General features: G+C 43.2%; 1 protein-coding gene across 1 annotated transcript; it reads left to right on the plus strand.

The window, feature by feature from the left end:
- The first annotated feature begins 6,808 nt into the window (after positions 1 to 6,808).
- On the plus strand, positions 6,809 to 13,551 carry LOC122643121 (DNA topoisomerase 2). The gene is made up of 19 exons (XM_043836765.1): positions 6,809 to 7,455; positions 7,986 to 8,278; positions 8,367 to 8,433; positions 8,531 to 8,801; positions 8,875 to 9,074; positions 9,175 to 9,384; positions 9,489 to 9,602; positions 9,691 to 9,801; positions 9,910 to 10,074; positions 10,195 to 10,536; positions 10,651 to 10,784; positions 10,875 to 11,232; positions 11,339 to 11,525; positions 11,611 to 11,660; positions 11,751 to 12,179; positions 12,288 to 12,483; positions 12,668 to 12,732; positions 12,853 to 12,964; positions 13,060 to 13,551. Exons 1-19 carry the CDS (start codon positions 6,883 to 6,885, stop codon positions 13,521 to 13,523), a joined length of 4,341 nt encoding a protein of 1,446 aa, XP_043692700.1. The 5' UTR covers positions 6,809 to 6,882; the 3' UTR covers positions 13,524 to 13,551.
- The last annotated feature ends 4,349 nt before the right edge of the window (positions 13,552 to 17,900 follow it).

Raw genomic sequence — 17,900 nt, forward strand, 5'->3', positions numbered from 1 at the left:
GTTTCACCCAACAGCAACAATCCATCTTTGATCTCATCACCAGCTTCACCGCCATGGATGGCGGTCTTGAACAGGCCCTCCATCTTCCCTCCCGCTCCCTTCCTGAATCTCCCCTGGGCCAATCTTCCAATTCCATTCCTCCACCACTTGTTTCCCTTCCCATCCAGATTCGTGCCGTTCGTCTCAAGTTCCCTCGTTTCGATGGCGTCAAACCTCTCGGCTGGATCTTTAAGGCTGAACATTTCTTCAACTACCATGGCACGATTGATGACCAACGCCTCATCGTCTCTTCCTTTCACATGGATGGACCGGCTTTGCAGTGGTTTCAATGGATGCATCGCAACATCCAATTTACTTCCTGGCATGCCTTCACCAGAGCCTTGGAAATTCACTTCGGCCCATCAAAATTTGACGATCCACAGCGCGCTTTGGCTAAGCTTACACAGACTGCCTCTGTTGCAGAGTACTAGACAAGCTTGAAACTCTAGCCAATCGCATCTACAATGTTTCACCCTCGTTCCTGCTCAGTTGTTTTATCTCAGGGTTGAAGACTGACATACGCAACGGTTTTGGGGTTTCGTCCTACGTTGATGGCGCAAGCGGTGGGACTAGCACGTCTACAGGAGTCTAAATTCAACGAGACTCTTCGCTTCCAGTCTAAATTCAACGAGACTCGTCGACTCCACGTGGCCCACTTTTATCTTTACCGGTACCACCGGCTAATTCGATCACTGCCTCTGCTCCTCCCCGTTTCCCGATAAAGCGCCTCTCACCTGTGGAAATGCAACAACGTCGCGACCGGGGGCTTTGTTACAATTGCAATGAAAAGTATTCCCCGGGGCATCGCTGTAAGGCTCGGCAACTTTTTCTCCTGAAATACGATGAAGACAAGGATCCTGCGCCTCCGACCATTGACGAAGTGGATCTCACTGTTCCAGACCCACCCCCTGAGAATCTCCCACAAACGGAAATATCCTTCCACACACTGAATGGTCACTCCTCCCCCATGACACTGCGCTTCACCGGCGTCATTGCTGGAGTGCCTGTCTAGGTGTTGGTCGACAGCGACAGCACCCATAATTTCCTGCAGTCCCACATGGCTCATCACCTCAGTCTTCCGATCGAAGAAACAACCCCCGTGAAGGTGTTAGTGGGGAATGGTGCTCGGCTAGCCACCGAAGGCATTGTACGATAGTTGCAGGTCCTGCTTAATGGCCACCCTATCCTTATTGATGCGTTCATTTTGCCTTTGGCAGGTGCCGATGTCATCTTGGGTGTACAATGGCTCTCGCAGCTTGGTCCAGTGTTATTTGATTACGCCAAGCTGACACTGCAGTTCCACGATGGCGACAATACTGTTCTCCTTCAGGGGACAGCACCACCATCGCCATCCCAGCTGCAGCTTCATCAACTCCATCGATTGGTTGAGACGGATGCCTTTGCTACATTCCTCCACCTGGAGCTTCTCACATCCACGGCTTCACCACCTATACAACCTGTCAATGCAGATCTGGAAGCCCTTCTCAATTCTTATGCCTCAGTTTTTGAAGCTCCTAAGGAATTACCACCACATCGCCCACAGGATCATGCAATTCATCTATAACCAGGGACGGAGCCAGTCAATGTGCGGCCATACCGCTGTCCCCATTTCCAAAAGATCAAGATCGAACGATTGGTGGCTAAGATGTTACAGTCCAGCATCATCCGTCCGAGTACCAGCCCATATTCCTCCCTAGTGTTACTAGTGCGTAAATGAGACGGGACCTAGAGATTTTGTGTAGATTACAGGGCTCTTAATGCCATGACCGTGAAAGATCGTTTTCCCATTCCCACTGTGGATGAATTGTTTGACGAGTTACACGGTGCTGTGTTCTTCTCTAAATTGGACCTTCAAGCAGGATATCATCAAATATGCGTCCATGCCGGTGACGGCCACAAAACAGCTTTCAGGACCCATGACGGCCACTATGAATTCCTTGTGATGCCATTTGGGCTCACAAATGCCCCCTCCACTTTTCAGGCCATGATGAATGACGTTTTTCGGCCGTTCTTGCGGAAGTTTGTTCTTATTTTTTTTGATGACCTGCTCATATATAGCTCCACTTGGTCTCAACATCTAGAACATCTATGCACTGTTCTGCAGACCTTGGCTGCACACTCCCTGTTTGCCAAACGCTCAAAGTGTGAGTTTGGGCAACATTCTATCGAGTACCTGGGCCATATCGTCTCCTCCAAAGGGGTGGAAATGGATCGAGCGAAGATCGCAGCCATGCTTGATTGGCCGGTTCCAACTTGCCTTAAGGGATTACGAGGATTCCTCGATCTCACAGGGTATTACCGTCAATTCATTCAGGGTTATTCCAATATTGCCGCTCCCCTGACGGATTTGCTCAAAAAAGGGGGATTCGAATGGAACACTACAGCGCAGAGTGCCTTCAAGGCTTTACGCACTGCCATGACGATAGCGCCGGTTCTGGCTTTATCGGATTTTTTTACAACCTTCGTGGTCGAGACTGATGCGTCTGGCAGGGGTATAGGAGCAATATTGTCCCAGCATAATCATCCAGTTGCTTATTTCAGCAAGAAACTCTCGCCTCAAATGCAAGCCACCTCCACCTATGTTCGAGAGATGTACGCAATTACACAAGCTGTGATGCGTTGGCGGCAATTTTTGCTGGGCCAAAAATTTATTATTCGTACTGATCAGCGCAGCTTGAAGGAATTAACAGCACAAACGATTCAGACCCCTGAACAACAACAATGGTTATCGAAACTTCTGGGATTTGTGTTCGAAATCTCATATCTTCCCGGCAAGGACAACGCGGCCGCTGATACCCTGTCCCGACCACCATCCACAGAAGGGTCCATCCTCGCCTTCACATATGGAATTCCAGATTTTTTGCCTCAATTACGGCCTGAAGTTGCCACACTGCCAGAGCTCCAGGATATTTGTAATGGTCTCCAGACAAACCCATCAGCTTATATTGGTTATTCATTGAAAGATGGATTGCTCTTTTACAACAAGAGACTAGTTATTGGGTCGTCCTCCTCTCTCTGCTCCATGTTCCTAAGGGAGTTCCACTCTTCACCCACGGGGGGGCACGCTGGGTTTCTGCGCACATATAATAGAATTGCTGCTAATCTCTATTGGAGGGGCATGCGCCAAACCATTAAATAGTTTGTGGCCAAATGTCAAGTCTGCCAGCAAGTCAAGGCATCTACCACATCCCCAGCAGGACTCTTGCAACCCCTCCCCATACTTGAACAAGTTTGGGAAGACATGGCAATGGATTTCATTGCAGGGTTGCCTACTTTTCTGGGGAAATCAGCAATTCTATTGGTGGTTGACAGACTCACGAAATATGCCTACTTCTGCGCATTAGCCAGCGGTTTCACTAGTCATAAGGTCGCCGAGGTCTTTGCAACGTAAATCACCAGATTGCATGGCCTTCCAAGGACAATTGTGAGTGACCGCGACCCCCTATTTCTGAGTTCATTTTGGAAAGAACTGCTTCGATTACAGGGTACATCTCTAGCCATGAGTACAGCGTATCACCCGCAGTCGGATGGACAGACAGAAGCTTTGAATCGTTGTCTTGAAATGTACCTCCGTAGTTTTGTCATGGATACTCCAAAGCAGTGGGTGAAATTCCTAGCTTGGGCTGAATATTGGTATAACACCTCCTACCATCACTCCGCAGGGATAACCCCCTTCCAAGCTCTTTATGGTCGTTGTAGACACTGAATTTTGTCACCCCCCGGCGATGATGACAACAGGACACGGACAGACATCGGTATCTCTCTCAAGAAGGACTCTTGTCCCTACATATAAACCAAATCACCCTAACATCCCTAAAATGACTTATAAGACCCTTTTATCAAATGCTGAAGGAGGTACTGCTCACCCTCCCCCACCACGGCGGTCCCGCTAGCCGGTTAGTGGGCCGTGGGGGTCTTGGGGGCAGGCAGCCCCCCTGTGGGGGGTGTAGGGGGGCTCCGCCCCCTGACAGGAAATTTCCTGAAGAGTCAGAAGGGAGCCAAAAATCCAAAAAATAAGGAAAAATGGCACTGCGCTCCTACGACGTCGTGGACTCTTCCCACGGCGCCGTGGACGCCTTCCCACGGCACCGTGGGCGCCTTCCCACGACACCGTGGGGATGTGTACCAGATTTCCACGGTACCATGAGGGGGTGTGACATCAGCCTGCTGATGTCACCCACGGCGCCGTGGAGGACTTAGCTGGCCAGGAGAGAGAGGGGACCCCTCCCTATAAATAGGAGGGTCTCCCCCCCTCATTTCTCAAGCTTTTCTCGGGTAAGGAGACCCTCCAGAGCTTGTTTTCCCCCCTTTCACCCTCTTTTCCTCCGTCTTTCCCTCTTGAGTATGTGAGTGAGTGGAGTTCTTCGACTTGGGTAGATCCTTCGGTTACCCATCCAAGCATAGAGCGATTCTGCTCTCAGGTATTTTTATCCCGTCAGTATACGGATAACGAAAAACCCCCTTTACAGCCGTTATTCTGTCTGTATACAGATAACGAAAATCTCTTATATAGCCGTTACTCTGCCCGAAGTCTGAGTGACAAAACTCATCTCGTATAACCTCATTCTGTCCGACAAGAGAGAGACAAGCCGATCGTCCGTCTCCACCTGAGTCGTGGGACATCACATATTTCGCCCTCGGTGCGCTTTCATTCATTTCTTGCATTTCTAGACAGGTATCTGTCTCTTTCCCTTTCATTATTTTTGGCATAATGTAGACAATTAAAGCAACTCGTTTAGTGTACATAATAGATGATTTTCTCTTCCTTTGTCAAGATTAGTGTATCATAATTTAGCCTTACATATTAGTACAAGATATATTATCAAGGGAGAATATTCAAAAACAAGCATCTAGTAGAAAGACCGGTTTATCTGGGCGAGGTGGGTGCCTAACACCTTCCCACCCTCGTAACCTGACTACTTACCTTGAATCTCTGACCAGACCATATGGAATCAAGTAACCCTTTCCGCTAACCCCGAATGGAGCTACACCCATTGGGTCCTAGGCCCTAATCCTAGGTGGCGACTCCATTTCTTTATAAAGCAGGATCCCAATCCCCATGATGATATATCGGAATGATACGCCGTTATTCATCGAAGCCAATCCTTGTCGCCATAAGGCTGAGGAACCCTCGTCCCGAGGACCACGGTACTTACAGTTATCTTGCCCCAACTCTCATTAGGTATATACCTGGAACTTCGGAGGTGGAGGCAGTGGATCAGAACTTAAAGGCTAGAGATGAAATTCTCCATGTGCTCAAGACCAATCTTCACCGTGCCTAGGCGCATATGAAACAGCAGGCTGACAAAGGACGGCTTGATAAACAGTTTGAAGTTGGGGATTGGGTCTTTGTGAAGTTACAGCCATATCGATAGTAGTCGGTTGCCCTACGCCTCAATCAAAAGCTTGGCCGACGTTTCTTTGGACCATTTCCAGTAGTACGAAGGATTGGCAAGGTGGCTTATGAGTTGGAACTTCCCCAGGAGGCCAAGATACATCCTGTTTTTCACATCTCCCTTCTAAAGAAATGTCATGGGGATCCCACTTCTCAATCATTGCCAACTCCTCTTCAAGGTGCGAATGAGGTTGCTACACCCACGCCACTAGCAGTTCTCAACTTCAGGCGCATCAAACACCAGGGCCAGTGGGTGTCTTAGGCACTGGTTCAGTGGTAGGATCTTGCTTTGGAAGAAGCTACTTGGGAGGATGTCTCACAGCTTCAACACCTCTACCCATATTTGAACCTTGAGGACAAGGTTCCTTCCCAAGCAGGTGGCAATGTTACAATACTGGGTGACGTGGATGGCCAGGCCAACAAGATAGCTGATAGGGATGGAGTCACGCAAATAGCAACACTACGAAGGAGCATGCGCCAGAGAATGAAGCCTGTATTCTTAAGGGACTATGAGTGAAAACGGTTAGAGAGTGTGAGCTGTCACTAAAGGGGTTGAGCATATCAGATTGTTCTAACTAAATTGTAAGGCTCTTATATAAAGGAGTATGAATAGTAATGAAAGGCATGAGCCAATTTTCTGTCTTCTCTGTTTCTCTTAAGGAGGTTACTACCCTCGAAGTAGTATTATCACCCATCTGTTCCCAGATCCTAACAGAAGTGAGCAATGACAACCATGCATATTTGATGTTCTTTTATAATTTTATACAAAATGCAAGCTTTTTGTCGGTGTTCTAGTGTTAAATTGTCAAAATTTGGTAGTAATCCATGCAGTGTTCGACGAAATGCTTAAGTATTCTGAAAACTTTCTCCAAAATAAAATGCATTTTAAAACGAACGCATACCCAAACAATGTTCACATTCTCTCATTGGGAATGTATTCTATGTTTTTGAGAATGGAAATGTGCATTCTCAGAATAAGAATGCATACCAAACATAGCCTAAAAGTGGGTCCATGGTTTTGGGAGAGGGGGCAAGTAATATCTTCGGAACCTGCCCCATGTCTCTTTAGCCCAGAGGGCTTGGGCCTTACCAGGTTCCAATCCAATGGCCCATTGGTTTCGGCAAATTCTCTACCCCTACGGCCCTACCGCAGAGAGATCCACGAAAAAGGTAAAACTGGGTAACAGGGCCAGTGCAGGCATTCAATAAAGAAGGTCAGAGTTTCAAAACAAACCCAACGAACTAACCACAACCATTTGATTCCCCCACCGTCATCCTGACCCTTCATTTTCAAATGCCCCGCCCAATTCAAATTCAAAATATAAACAAATCGAGCCGTTAAGGGGGCCCTCCTATATAAATCCCCTAAACCCTCTCCTGTTTGCTGCTCCTCTCTCGCTCTCTCTGACACAAACTCTGTGTCTCCCTGACCATCTCTCCTCACCGCTATGGCCGGAGTCAAGAAGCTCCCATTGCAGACCAGCAACAACGCCAATGTTCCAAGCTCGCGTTCCCTGGCACCCTCTGGCAAGACCATCGAAGAAACCTACCAGAAGAAGACTCAGCTTGAACACATCCTTCTCCGACCTGACACCTACGTTGGATCGATCGAGAAGCACACTCAGACTCTCTGGGTCTACGAGGGCGGGGAAATGGTCCACCGTCCCGTCACCTTCGTCCCTGGCCTCTACAAGATATTCGATGAGATCCTCGTCAATGCGGCCGACAACAAGCAGCGTGACCCATCCATGGATTCCGTCAAGGTCGATATAGATGTTGAGCAGAACTGCATCAGTGTGTATAACAATGGCGATGGGGTTCCCATCGAGATCCATCAGGAGGAAGGGGTTTATGTGCCTGAATTGATCTTCGGGCATCTTTTGACTAGCAGTAATTACGATGATGCACAGAAGAAGACGACTGGTGGGAGGAATGGATATGGGGCGAAGCTCACCAACATCTTTTCTACTGAATTTGTTATCCAGACTGCCGATGGTAGGAGGCAGAAGAAGTATAAACAGGTAAGTAAATTCTTGTTTCTGTTTCCTCGAATTGAACCTTGACTATTGATTCTTGTTTCTGATCTGATTCTTTTAATTTACCCTAAAATTTTGGATTGCGGGATTGTTCATAAAAAATATTGCCTTAGGGTTTTATCTGATGGTTCGGGACCTCTGCTTCATTTTTGTGGTGTTGAATATTGTCCATGGCATCTCCTGGTTTGGGAGCGTATGTTGCATTTCTTTGATTAATCCATCGTTGCTATCTTGGGCGTCAGAAAGAATTTGTCGTCTGATGTTTCTTGGGTCTGGTGCTGGTATTCTTGTAGGTGGATTTTCTCTGGGTTTTGCTACTTGTAATATTTTCGGCTGTCTAGGATTAAATCTGGTTACAACTTCTTATTCTTTCTGTTATTATAGTGGTGTCTGTCCCTTAATTGTTGCTATCACAATTCTTATCTAGTCACTTGTAATTGGTCTTCCATCCTAGTACTAATGCATGATCTAGAATTTATCTTCTACAAAGTTTAATGAGTATCTTCATTATGAAGGTATTTTCAAACAATATGGGGAAGAAATCGGAGCCTGCCATAAATAAGTGCAAGGAAGGAGAGAACTGGACTAGGGTTTCATTCAAGCCTGACTTGGCTAAATTCAACATGACTCACCTTGAGGATGATGTTGTTGCCTTAATGAAAAAGAGGGTGATTGATATAGCTGGATGCCTAGGTAAGACAGTCAAGGTTGAGTTGAATGGGCAGCGGGTGCCTGTAAAGTCATTCGTTGATTATATCAATCTCTACCTTCAATCTGCCTCCAAAAACAGGCCGGATCCCCTCCCAAGGTATGCCCCTATGAAGGCCCAAATTGCTAGCAAGTCCATTCTATGTTCTTTAATTCAGACAATCTAATCTGCCTAATTATTTTGTCAGAATGGGGGAGAAAGTTAATGAGAGGTGGGAAATATGCGTGAGTCTAAGTGAAGGGCAGTTTCAACAGGTATATCCCTAAATACTTTGATTGAAGTACAAGAAGAGCTGCAGACAAAATTATGGTTATGGTATTACATCCTTTAATTGCTTGGGTTGTTTTTCAGGTCAGCTTTGTGAATGGGATTGCCACCATCAAAGGTGGAACTCATGTTGACTATGTTACTAACCAGATCACAAACCATGTGATGAGCATAGTAAACAAAAAGAACAAGAATGCCAACCTTAAGGCTCATGTAGCGAAGAACCATATATGGGTCTTTGTCAATTGTCTCGTTGACAACCCCGCCTTTGATTCTCAGACCAAAGAGACCTTGACTACTAAGCAAAGCAGTTTTGGATCGAAATGTGAACTCTCGCAGGAGTTCTTGAAAAAAGGTTTGTAGCCTCAGTTTTTGTGTAGTCTAAAAGGGAACGGATTGTGATGTTCAATGGCATCTTTGTATTGCAGTGGCTAAGTCTGGAGTGGTGGAAAGTCTGCTTTCTTGGGCAGATTTCAAGCAGAGCAAAGATCTTAAAAAAACTGATGGAGCAAAGAGACAAAGAATTACAGGTATTACCAAGCTTGAGGATGCTAATGATGCTGGAGGGAAGAACTCCGAAAAATGTACGTTGATCCTGACAGAAGGAGATTCGGCTAAGGCTCTTGCAGTAAGTAGTTGTGATCCAGTTAGTCTCCTCCCTAAGCATATATAAAAACTGGTGTTTGTCTCCTAAATTAAATTTTTTGACCAAACTTGGGTGTCTACAGATGGCAGGCATATCTGTTGTAGGCCGCAACAACTATGGAGTGTTCCCATTGAGGGGTAAGCTACTCAATGTGAGGGAAGCAAATCACAAACAGATCATGGATAATGCCGAAATCCAGAACATCAAGAAGATTCTTGGTTTGCAGCAAGGAAAGGAGTATGACACTGTCAAAACACTGAGATATGGCCATTTAATGATAATGACTGATCAGGTTTGGATCCTTAGATCTTTTTTCTTTTTTCTGTAATATTGCTCTGAGGATTCCATATGTTTTCCCCCCCTTTTGACCAATGAATTATTTCCTTGCTGTTACAGGATCATGATGGGTCTCATATCAAGGGATTACTGATTAATTTTATCCATTCATTCTGGCCCTCTCTGCTTAAAATTCCATCCTTTTTGGTGGAGTTTATAACACCCATTGTGAAGGTTGATATCAATCATTTAAGCAACTGTTAGCCATTTTATTTACTTGAGTTAGCAAAGACTTAATGCCTGTATTCGTAATCTTTTACAGGCAACTCACAAAAATGGAAAGGTCTTATCTTTCTATTCAATGCCTGAGTATGAATCATGGAAGGAAAGTTTGGAGGAAAAATCCAGTGGCTGGTCTATCAAGTACTATAAGGTTTGTGTTTGCAAAGTTCAAGGAAGGAGCCCAACTGTTGTCCTAACTTGAAAATGTCTGCTTAGGCTTTCCATTCTTCATTATAATAACATTTGGCTCTCTTGGCAGGGGTTGGGTACTAGCACATCAAAAGAAGGCAAGGAGTATTTCAAAGATCTTCACAAGAACAAGAAAGATTTTTTGTGGGTAGATGAGCAAGACGGAGAAGCCATTGAGCTTGCATTCAGCAAGAAGAAGATTGAAGCAAGGAAGAACTGGCTCAGGCAATTTGAGGTTAAACATTTTAGTAATCAACATTGATAATTTTGAAAAAGAGATCTCAATGAACAACATTCGCAATTTTGAAATTGATACCCACCAAATTCTGATGAAGCTTTTTTTCTGGTTTTGCAGCCTGGTACTTATCTTGATCAGAAGGAGAAGCTCATAAAGTACAGTGACTTTGTCAACAAAGAGCTGATACTATTTTCCATGGCTGATCTGCAAAGATCAATCCCGTCTATGGTGGATGGTCTGAAACCAGGCCAACGAAAGATTCTGTTCTGCTCTTTCAAGAGGGGTTTTGTGAAAGAAGCAAAGGTTGCCCAGTTTTCGGGTTATGTATCTGAGCATTCAGCTTACCACCATGGTGAGGCGAGTCTCCAAAGCACAATAATTGGAATGGCACAGGATTATATTGGAAGCAATAACATAAATCTTATGAAACCAAATGGCCAATTTGGCACCAGGCACCAGGTGTGTGAAAAAATATTAGGCCTGTACTTGTTTAACATTAGCTCTTCCTTAATTCTTCCCTCATCATAATTGGGTTTTGAAAAACGTTAATCAGCTGCAATTTCCCTGTTGTAGGGAGGCAAAGATCATGCGAGTGCAAGGTACGTTTACACTTGTCTATCTCCTATCACACGGTTCTTGTTCCCCAAGGAAGATGATATCCTACTTGACTATTTGAATGAAGATGGACAGTCTATTGAACCCACTTGGTAAGTTAAGCGCAGAGCAGGTTGGTAGAAAATTTTATGGGAAGCTGTCAAGAATATCTGTTGCTTACAGTTATGCATTGTGCAATTCAGGTACATGCCAATTGTCCCTACGGTTCTAATCAATGGAAGTGAAGGAATTGGGACAGGGTGGAGCTCTTACATTCCCAATTACAATCCAAGAGATATTATTGCAAATATCAGGCACTTGTTGAATGATGAACCTATGGAACCCATGGATCCATGGTACAAGGGATTCAAGGGGTCAATTGAGAAAACAGCAACAAAGGAAACGGGGGTGAGCTACACTGTCAGTGGGATCATAGAGGAAATCAATGAGACAACAATCAGAATCACAGAACTACCCATCCGGAGGTGGACCCAGGATTATAAGGAGTTCTTGGAGTCTATAATGACAGGAAATGACAAAATCAAGGACACATTCATCAAGGTATCTTTCTATCTAGATGTGGAAGTTCCATTGGGTTCCATTTTTTTATTCCATGGGCATGAGGCTTGTCAGAGAGAGAGAGTTCTCACATCTCTGTTGGTTGCAGGATTATAAGGAGCACAATGATGACACAACTGTTGATTTTGAAGTCATCATGTCTGAGGAAAACCTGATGGCAGCCAAGCAAGAGGGCCTGTTGAAAAAGTTTAAACTTACTACTACAATCAGCACAAGCAACATGCACCTTTTTGATGCAAAAGGTGTAATTAAGAAATATGACACCCCAGAGCAAAGTAAGAATTTTACACTTCTCTACATTGTGGAGCAATTACACTTTCATGTTTCCTTTTTACTATAATTTTGTTTCTGTCAATGCAGTTCTTGAGGAATTCTTTCATTTAAGGATTGAAATCTATGAAAAAAGAAAGGTAATAACACTCACCATCTCCCCACCACCAAGTTAGCATCATATATATAATATGATAAATTATATAAACCATCTTTAATATTGCTTGCAGAAAGTACTGTTGGAAAATTTAGAAATGGAGCTGTTGAAATTGGCCAACAAGGTCAGGTTCATACTTGGGGTTGTGAATGGGGAGATTATTGTTAGCAACAGGAAGAGAATTGATTTGTTCCAGGAGCTGCACAAGAAAGGTTTTACTCCATTCCCAAAGAAAGGCAAGACTAATGAAGTAGCAGTGGCTGGGGCAACTGAAGTTGGAGAAGAAAATGAAGAAAACTCAGAGATTGCCGGAAGCAAGGGAGTAAGAGCAACTGACTATGAGTATCTTCTGTCAATGGCTATTGGAACACTGACTCTGGAGAAGGTTCAGGAGCTCATTGCTAATAGGGATCAGCTCGAAAGTCAAGTGGATGAGTTGAAGAAGGCTACTCCAAAGTCTTTGTGGTTGAAGGATCTTGAAGCACTTGAGAAGGAACTTGATGTATGCCTTCTAAGTTTAATTTTTTCCCCCAAAATTTTTAATCTATATTCTTTTATTATCTTTTGTTGGATCTAGATTCTTTTGCCTAATTTGTTCTTGTTATTTCAGGAGCAAGACAAGAATGATTACCGGACAGAGGAGACAAGAAAGGAGTTTAAAAGACAAGTGATGAAAGAAGCTGGTATGAAAGTACCAAGACATGCTCCGAAAAATCCACGGAAGAACAATACAAAGAAATCCAGTAATCTGGAGCTTATTGCAGAATCTGCTGCAGCATCCTCCGATAGTTCTGCAATAGACACTGGTGAGCTGAAAGATAGTTATTACTGTTTTTATACAAAGAATTCCGTAATCTCAGGCGTTCTCTAGTATTCACTATTTTTATACTCAATAGTTATTACTGTTACTGATAAGGCATGCATCATTGTGATGGAAACATACACTATATTACGATGTCTCTGAACCTGGATTGGACTCTTTACTGACAGAGAATGTTCCTGAGGTGGTGAAACCCAAAGGCAGAGCAGGAACAAGGAAAGCTCCTGCTAAAAAGGTTTGATTGCCTGGTTCTTATTAAATATTTCATTGAATGTTACTAATAATACTCATTTTTTGACTGTCAAGGAGTAATCTTATCCTTTGGTTTATCTTGTTTTGGCTCTGTTCTTTCTAGCAAGTAAAGGTCAAGTCAGTTGATAGTGATGAGGATGATGAAGACATTCTCGAACTAAAAGACCGACTGGCAGCATATAATCTTGAATCTTCACCGGAACTATCAACAACAGGTGGGACCAAACATTGATCCTTCAATTAATTCAGTTGAATAATTTTGCATTCCTCCCATGATCACACTGCAACTTCATCGTTCCTCTTTTCACAGCCATGGAAACTGAAGCAACCCAAGTACCACCAGCAGGGGAGAAGAAAGAACCAGGCAAGAGGGGTGCCAGTAAAACCAATGCAGCCACGAAGAAGCGGGGACAGGCGAACAAGCAAGCACAGACTCTGTTGAATCAGAAGCTAATAACTGAGGTTCTGAAGCCTGCTGAAAATGCAGGGGTGTCACCTGAGAAGAAAGTGAGGAAGATGAGAGCTTCCCCATTCAACAAGAAGAGTGGTTCTGTGTCGGACAGGGTTGGAGGAACGAGCAGCAATATTGAGGAATTGAATTCTGATTCTGAAAATACCGATGGGGATAGTGATGTTGAGGTTGATGTTGTGCCGGCTCCAGCTAGGCCAAGACCGCAGAGGGCTAACCGAGGGCAGTCCAAGTATGTGATAAGTGATTCAGAGAGCGAAGAGGATCCTGCTGATGATTCTGATTTTGAAGAGGATGAAGATTGATAAATTATCCTCAATTCTCAGGCCACCTAAGAAAACTGAAGTGTTGGATACTGAGTTTGTAATTTGCAATCTGATATCCCTCCATAGCCAAACACTTGTTCTAAATCTCAATTTAGATCATGCATTAAGTTGGTTCTATATGCTCTAATTTGTCATTGGCCTGCCATCACTACTGAATCATAAACAAACTCTACATCAGATTGCAATATTTGTCATGATTGAAAGGAAAATTTCCAGATCAAGATGTACAGTGTACTTTATATTGGTTGAGTGGGACTGAGATTTGATGAAGCGAATCCAAGAGACACACTATTACTAGAATTTGCTTCCTATGAAATTAATCTCATTTTTAAATCACATGGAACTGAGAGAGAGAGAGAGAGAGAGATAGAGATGCATGAACTTAAATTAAATAGCAGTTTCAACAGTTGTGTAGCCATGAAAGTACATGAAGAGTTTTGCTTCTTACTGTTTTACTTGTTAGTGATGTGGTGGCTATGTGGCCCCATCCTTGTCCACAAAGAATGGGTGCAAGGACCAAAAAAATAATTGAAATTACTGAAGGTAAGTAGTACTATTCTGTGATTTTAATTGAGCTTGGACCGTTGGATGCGGCAATTGTTAGGTGTCAACATCTCTACCTAGCACTGCCCTGCCACACTTTAGGAATTGGAGAGGATAATTTTCCTTTAGGGTTGTTGTTTTTCTTTCTTTCTCTATGTTTCTTTAACCTGCAACAGGAAAGCATCTCGGTGGTGACTTCAGTACGCATTCACAACTGCAGCTTGTCGGTGATCTTTGATCCTCACGGTCACTGAGATCCAAAAATATTATGGTTGTGGAACATCATACATTATCTATTTGCATATGCTGATCAATTTAGCTTTGTGAAAGGAATTGCTTCAATTACAGACCATGTAATGAACATAGTAAATAACACGACCAAGAATGCCAATCTTAAGATGCATCTTGTGAAGAAACAACTTATACTGTTTGTGGATGCTTCAATTCTTAGACCACTAGCTAGAACAGTTTTTGATCAATGTGAACTCTCACATGAGTTCCTGGAAAAAGGTTTGTAGCTAGCCTTTATGTTGTTTCTTTTCATATGTGGGGATAGGTTGTGATGCTTAATGACATTTTTGTGTTGCAATGAGGTGGGTGGGAAGAACTCTAATGAATGCATAGAAATGTCAAAGCATAGTTGGGTGGGAAGAACTCTGAAAAATGCATAGTTGTCAAGGCGACAAGATGAGGCGTTGGAGGGACGTCTAGGCGACAAGATGCCCACCAATGTGTTGCCTAGGCATGCAATAAAAGCTATGTAATATATATAGCAATGAAAATTTAATATAAAGGTTGGCATTCTCTGTGGGGAGTGTGGCCCATGCGCATGCATAGGGGCCAATGAGTGGGTTCACATTGGCATCATTACGGGGGGGAGAGGATTTCCGCCTTTCATGGGGGCGGGGCGGTTATGTTTCCCCCTCTGTGGTTGGGTGTTACTTATGCTTAGGGAAGAACGAACCTCATGACGCCAATGTATAGATTCTTGCACATGCCCTCTCACACCCCACCCTTGGACCCCACACCCGCTCTCATTAAATACCCACCCCTATTGGATAATTTGCTACCACATCTTAAAAAAACCAAGGGAGAAGGAAAGGGTAAGGGTAAAACAGTCATTTCATGTCCAGTTTAAAGCCTACAACATCACTTAACGTTTACTTGCTAACAGACTGTTAATTTTGTATTTTTTTGAAAAATAGAGGGGGTATACAAGTGCGTTTTTTAAAACTTCGGGTTTATTATTACTGTAGGCAAATTACAGTGGGTACCTGTACACGTAATTTTCCCAATTCTACTAGTAAACATTCATAACCAATAGAAACCCCTTCTAACAAAACTGAACGAATAGCCAAAGCCGCACCCACCATGATATTGTTGAAGACGAAAGGTATAGAAACAGCAAGAAGAGAATGACCTTGATGATTCCTGAAAATTAAACCAAGCCCACCTTTATTTTCAGATGACAATAAATTGGCATCACAGTTCACTTTCACAAAATCAGCAGGAGGATGTTCCCATCTCGATCTCTTGGCTAACCAAGTGATCCTCAAGTAAAGACTCATCACACCGTTTTAAAAGTGGTAATGCATTCAGAAATTCCTCAAAGGCTTGTGTTGTGCAACGAATAACCTTGTCAAAAGAGTCTTTCCATGGCGACCAAAAACAAGATCACATCTAGCAAGCCAAATATACCATAAGATGAAAGAAGCAAGAGAGGACATATTGTAATATCCCAATTTTTTATTTTTTATTTTATTATTATTTTTTTTTTAGACAGGAGGGATATCCGATTTTAGGCCGACTAAATACCCCCTAGGCTCGTACAGGACCCCCGCCCCACGCACGAACCGGGAGCTTCTGGGCCCTAGTGAGCCTCAGGCTAGTGGCCCCAAGAAATTATGCAGCGGCGAAGGTTTGATCACGAGACCTTGCTTCCTGAGTCGGAGTCTCATGTCCCCTCCAAGCCAACTGCGCTAACCCCTTGAGGTTGTAATATCCCAAAATTCTAACCACGGAATTTTGATCGTATTATAGAAGTTGAGCATCTGGAGATTTTTTTTCTTTGCGACGACCGTATGAGATGTGAGAGATCTTGGAAGTCAAGGTATGTTATAATATAAAAGATAGTCATAACTCAAAATTTAAGTGTATTTGCATGTTTGGTGATTATTTTATTGATGTTTTATCCTAGATATCCTATGGGAATTTAATGTTATAGATGTTTGTAATGTTGCATTGATAATGGTAGTTTCATAATTTTGGGTATGACCATAGACTTGTTGATCATGCTCAGGTGTAAGTACTATTATTTTTATGGGGTGCTGTTCTCTGTGCCGCAGCGCAGCCTGTGCCTAGGCACAGGGTGGTAGGCGCAATGACCACCCTGCCCCCTGCACAAGCTGCCCATGTGTCTGGGCGCAGGCTGCGCTGCGGCACAGAGAACATTCTTCTTATTTTTATATATATGATATAGACTTTGTCATTATTGGAGTTTATTATGGTAACATACATTATGATGGTGAAATGTAGATAATGTATACATTGAATATGAACACTTTATATTATCACTTTCTTTATTAGACATGTGTATTAAGTAGGGTTGAGCTCAACGCTAGAAATAAACTTTTGGGCTGGAACAATAAACCCTAGTAGGGTACTATAGTGAGAAGCTAGTGTGATTAGCCCAATGAGAGCAATCCGTGGATGTAGGTACACTATCGAACCACATAAATTTATTGTGTTTTGTGGATATCCATATATGCATAGAAGAGCTTTTGTCTACAGGATGGGTGAGCACAACTGGTAGACTCCTTTCTTTGTCATGTTTATATTGTTGGAAGAGGAGTGAATGTGTTTGTGATTTATATTGTTAGCTAAGTGAAAAAGTTGTTTGGGTGTTTTGGGGAAGTAAATTTTTGGAGTGCACTCACCCCTCCCCTCTCAGTGCCTCGGAACTTCACTTAGCAACTGCAATACGTTTCAGGCCTTCAGCCTTTCTGTTAATATGCAGATTTTGTGTCTTTGTTTTTACCCCTGTAATTATGTTATGAGGGGACTTGTAAAGGTCTTTGTTGTACCTTTGTGTAATATCATAATAACTCGAGCACTTTGTGCTTTAATGTCCAAACAGTCCACAATAGTAACAAAAGTGTCGTAACCTCTCATAAAAAATAGAACTGGAAATTTCTGACAATTACTCCTCTAATATAGACCATAGAGCGAAAAGGTCGATGAATATTCACAGACACGGCAACAATAGAACACAAAATGTTCCCCATTATTAGAACTATATGGTTGTGTAGGCCTTGGATCCGTAGACGTAGGGCTTATGGCCTGAACCACGTAAAACTTGTGTTCTTCTTTTACTTTCTTTCATTGTCTATGTTTGCAGTCCTAAATTTAACATATCACTGCCTGATGACGATATGGTTTCACAACCATTACCTTACCAACCAAGGTAATATCAAGGTCAATTTAGAGGCCTGCTTCTGTCTCTTCATCCAAAGCATAGGTATATCATCATCATTGGAGATGGGCGGTGATAAAGGTGGAGAAGAAGGAAAAGGTGGAAGTAGAACAGGTGAAGAAGAATTGTTTGAAGGTGGAAGTAGGTTATAGAAGGAGTAGGATATGGATAGATGGAGGAGAGGAAACGTGATCAGAAATATGTAGATGAGAGGAAGATGCCATGAATGCAACTGATAGAAAAAAAACCACTACAAGAAAAGGCGTCTTTTACGGCGTTTTTTAAGTGTCGCTATAGCTAAAAAAACGCTTCTATATGATTCAGCAGCGTTTGTAATAAAC

The sequence above is a fragment of the Telopea speciosissima genome, chromosome 10 (assembly GCF_018873765.1).
Source record: "Telopea speciosissima isolate NSW1024214 ecotype Mountain lineage chromosome 10, Tspe_v1, whole genome shotgun sequence".
In the NCBI taxonomy this organism is placed as follows: domain Eukaryota; kingdom Viridiplantae; phylum Streptophyta; class Magnoliopsida; order Proteales; family Proteaceae; genus Telopea; species Telopea speciosissima.

What these genes read in the sequence shown, in the direction of transcription:
- LOC122643121 (XM_043836765.1), top strand. Translation starts at nt 6,883, where the DNA reads ATGGCCGGAGTCAAGAAGCTCCCATTGCAGACCAGCAACAACGCCAAT. An exon ending in AGGCCGGATCCCCTCCCAAG is followed by an intron (nt 8,279 to 8,366) that starts GTATGCCCCTAT and finishes TTATTTTGTCAG; the next exon opens with AATGGGGGAGAAAGTTAATG. An exon ending in TCAAGGACACATTCATCAAG is followed by an intron (nt 11,233 to 11,338) that starts GTATCTTTCTAT and finishes TGTTGGTTGCAG; the next exon opens with GATTATAAGGAGCACAATGA.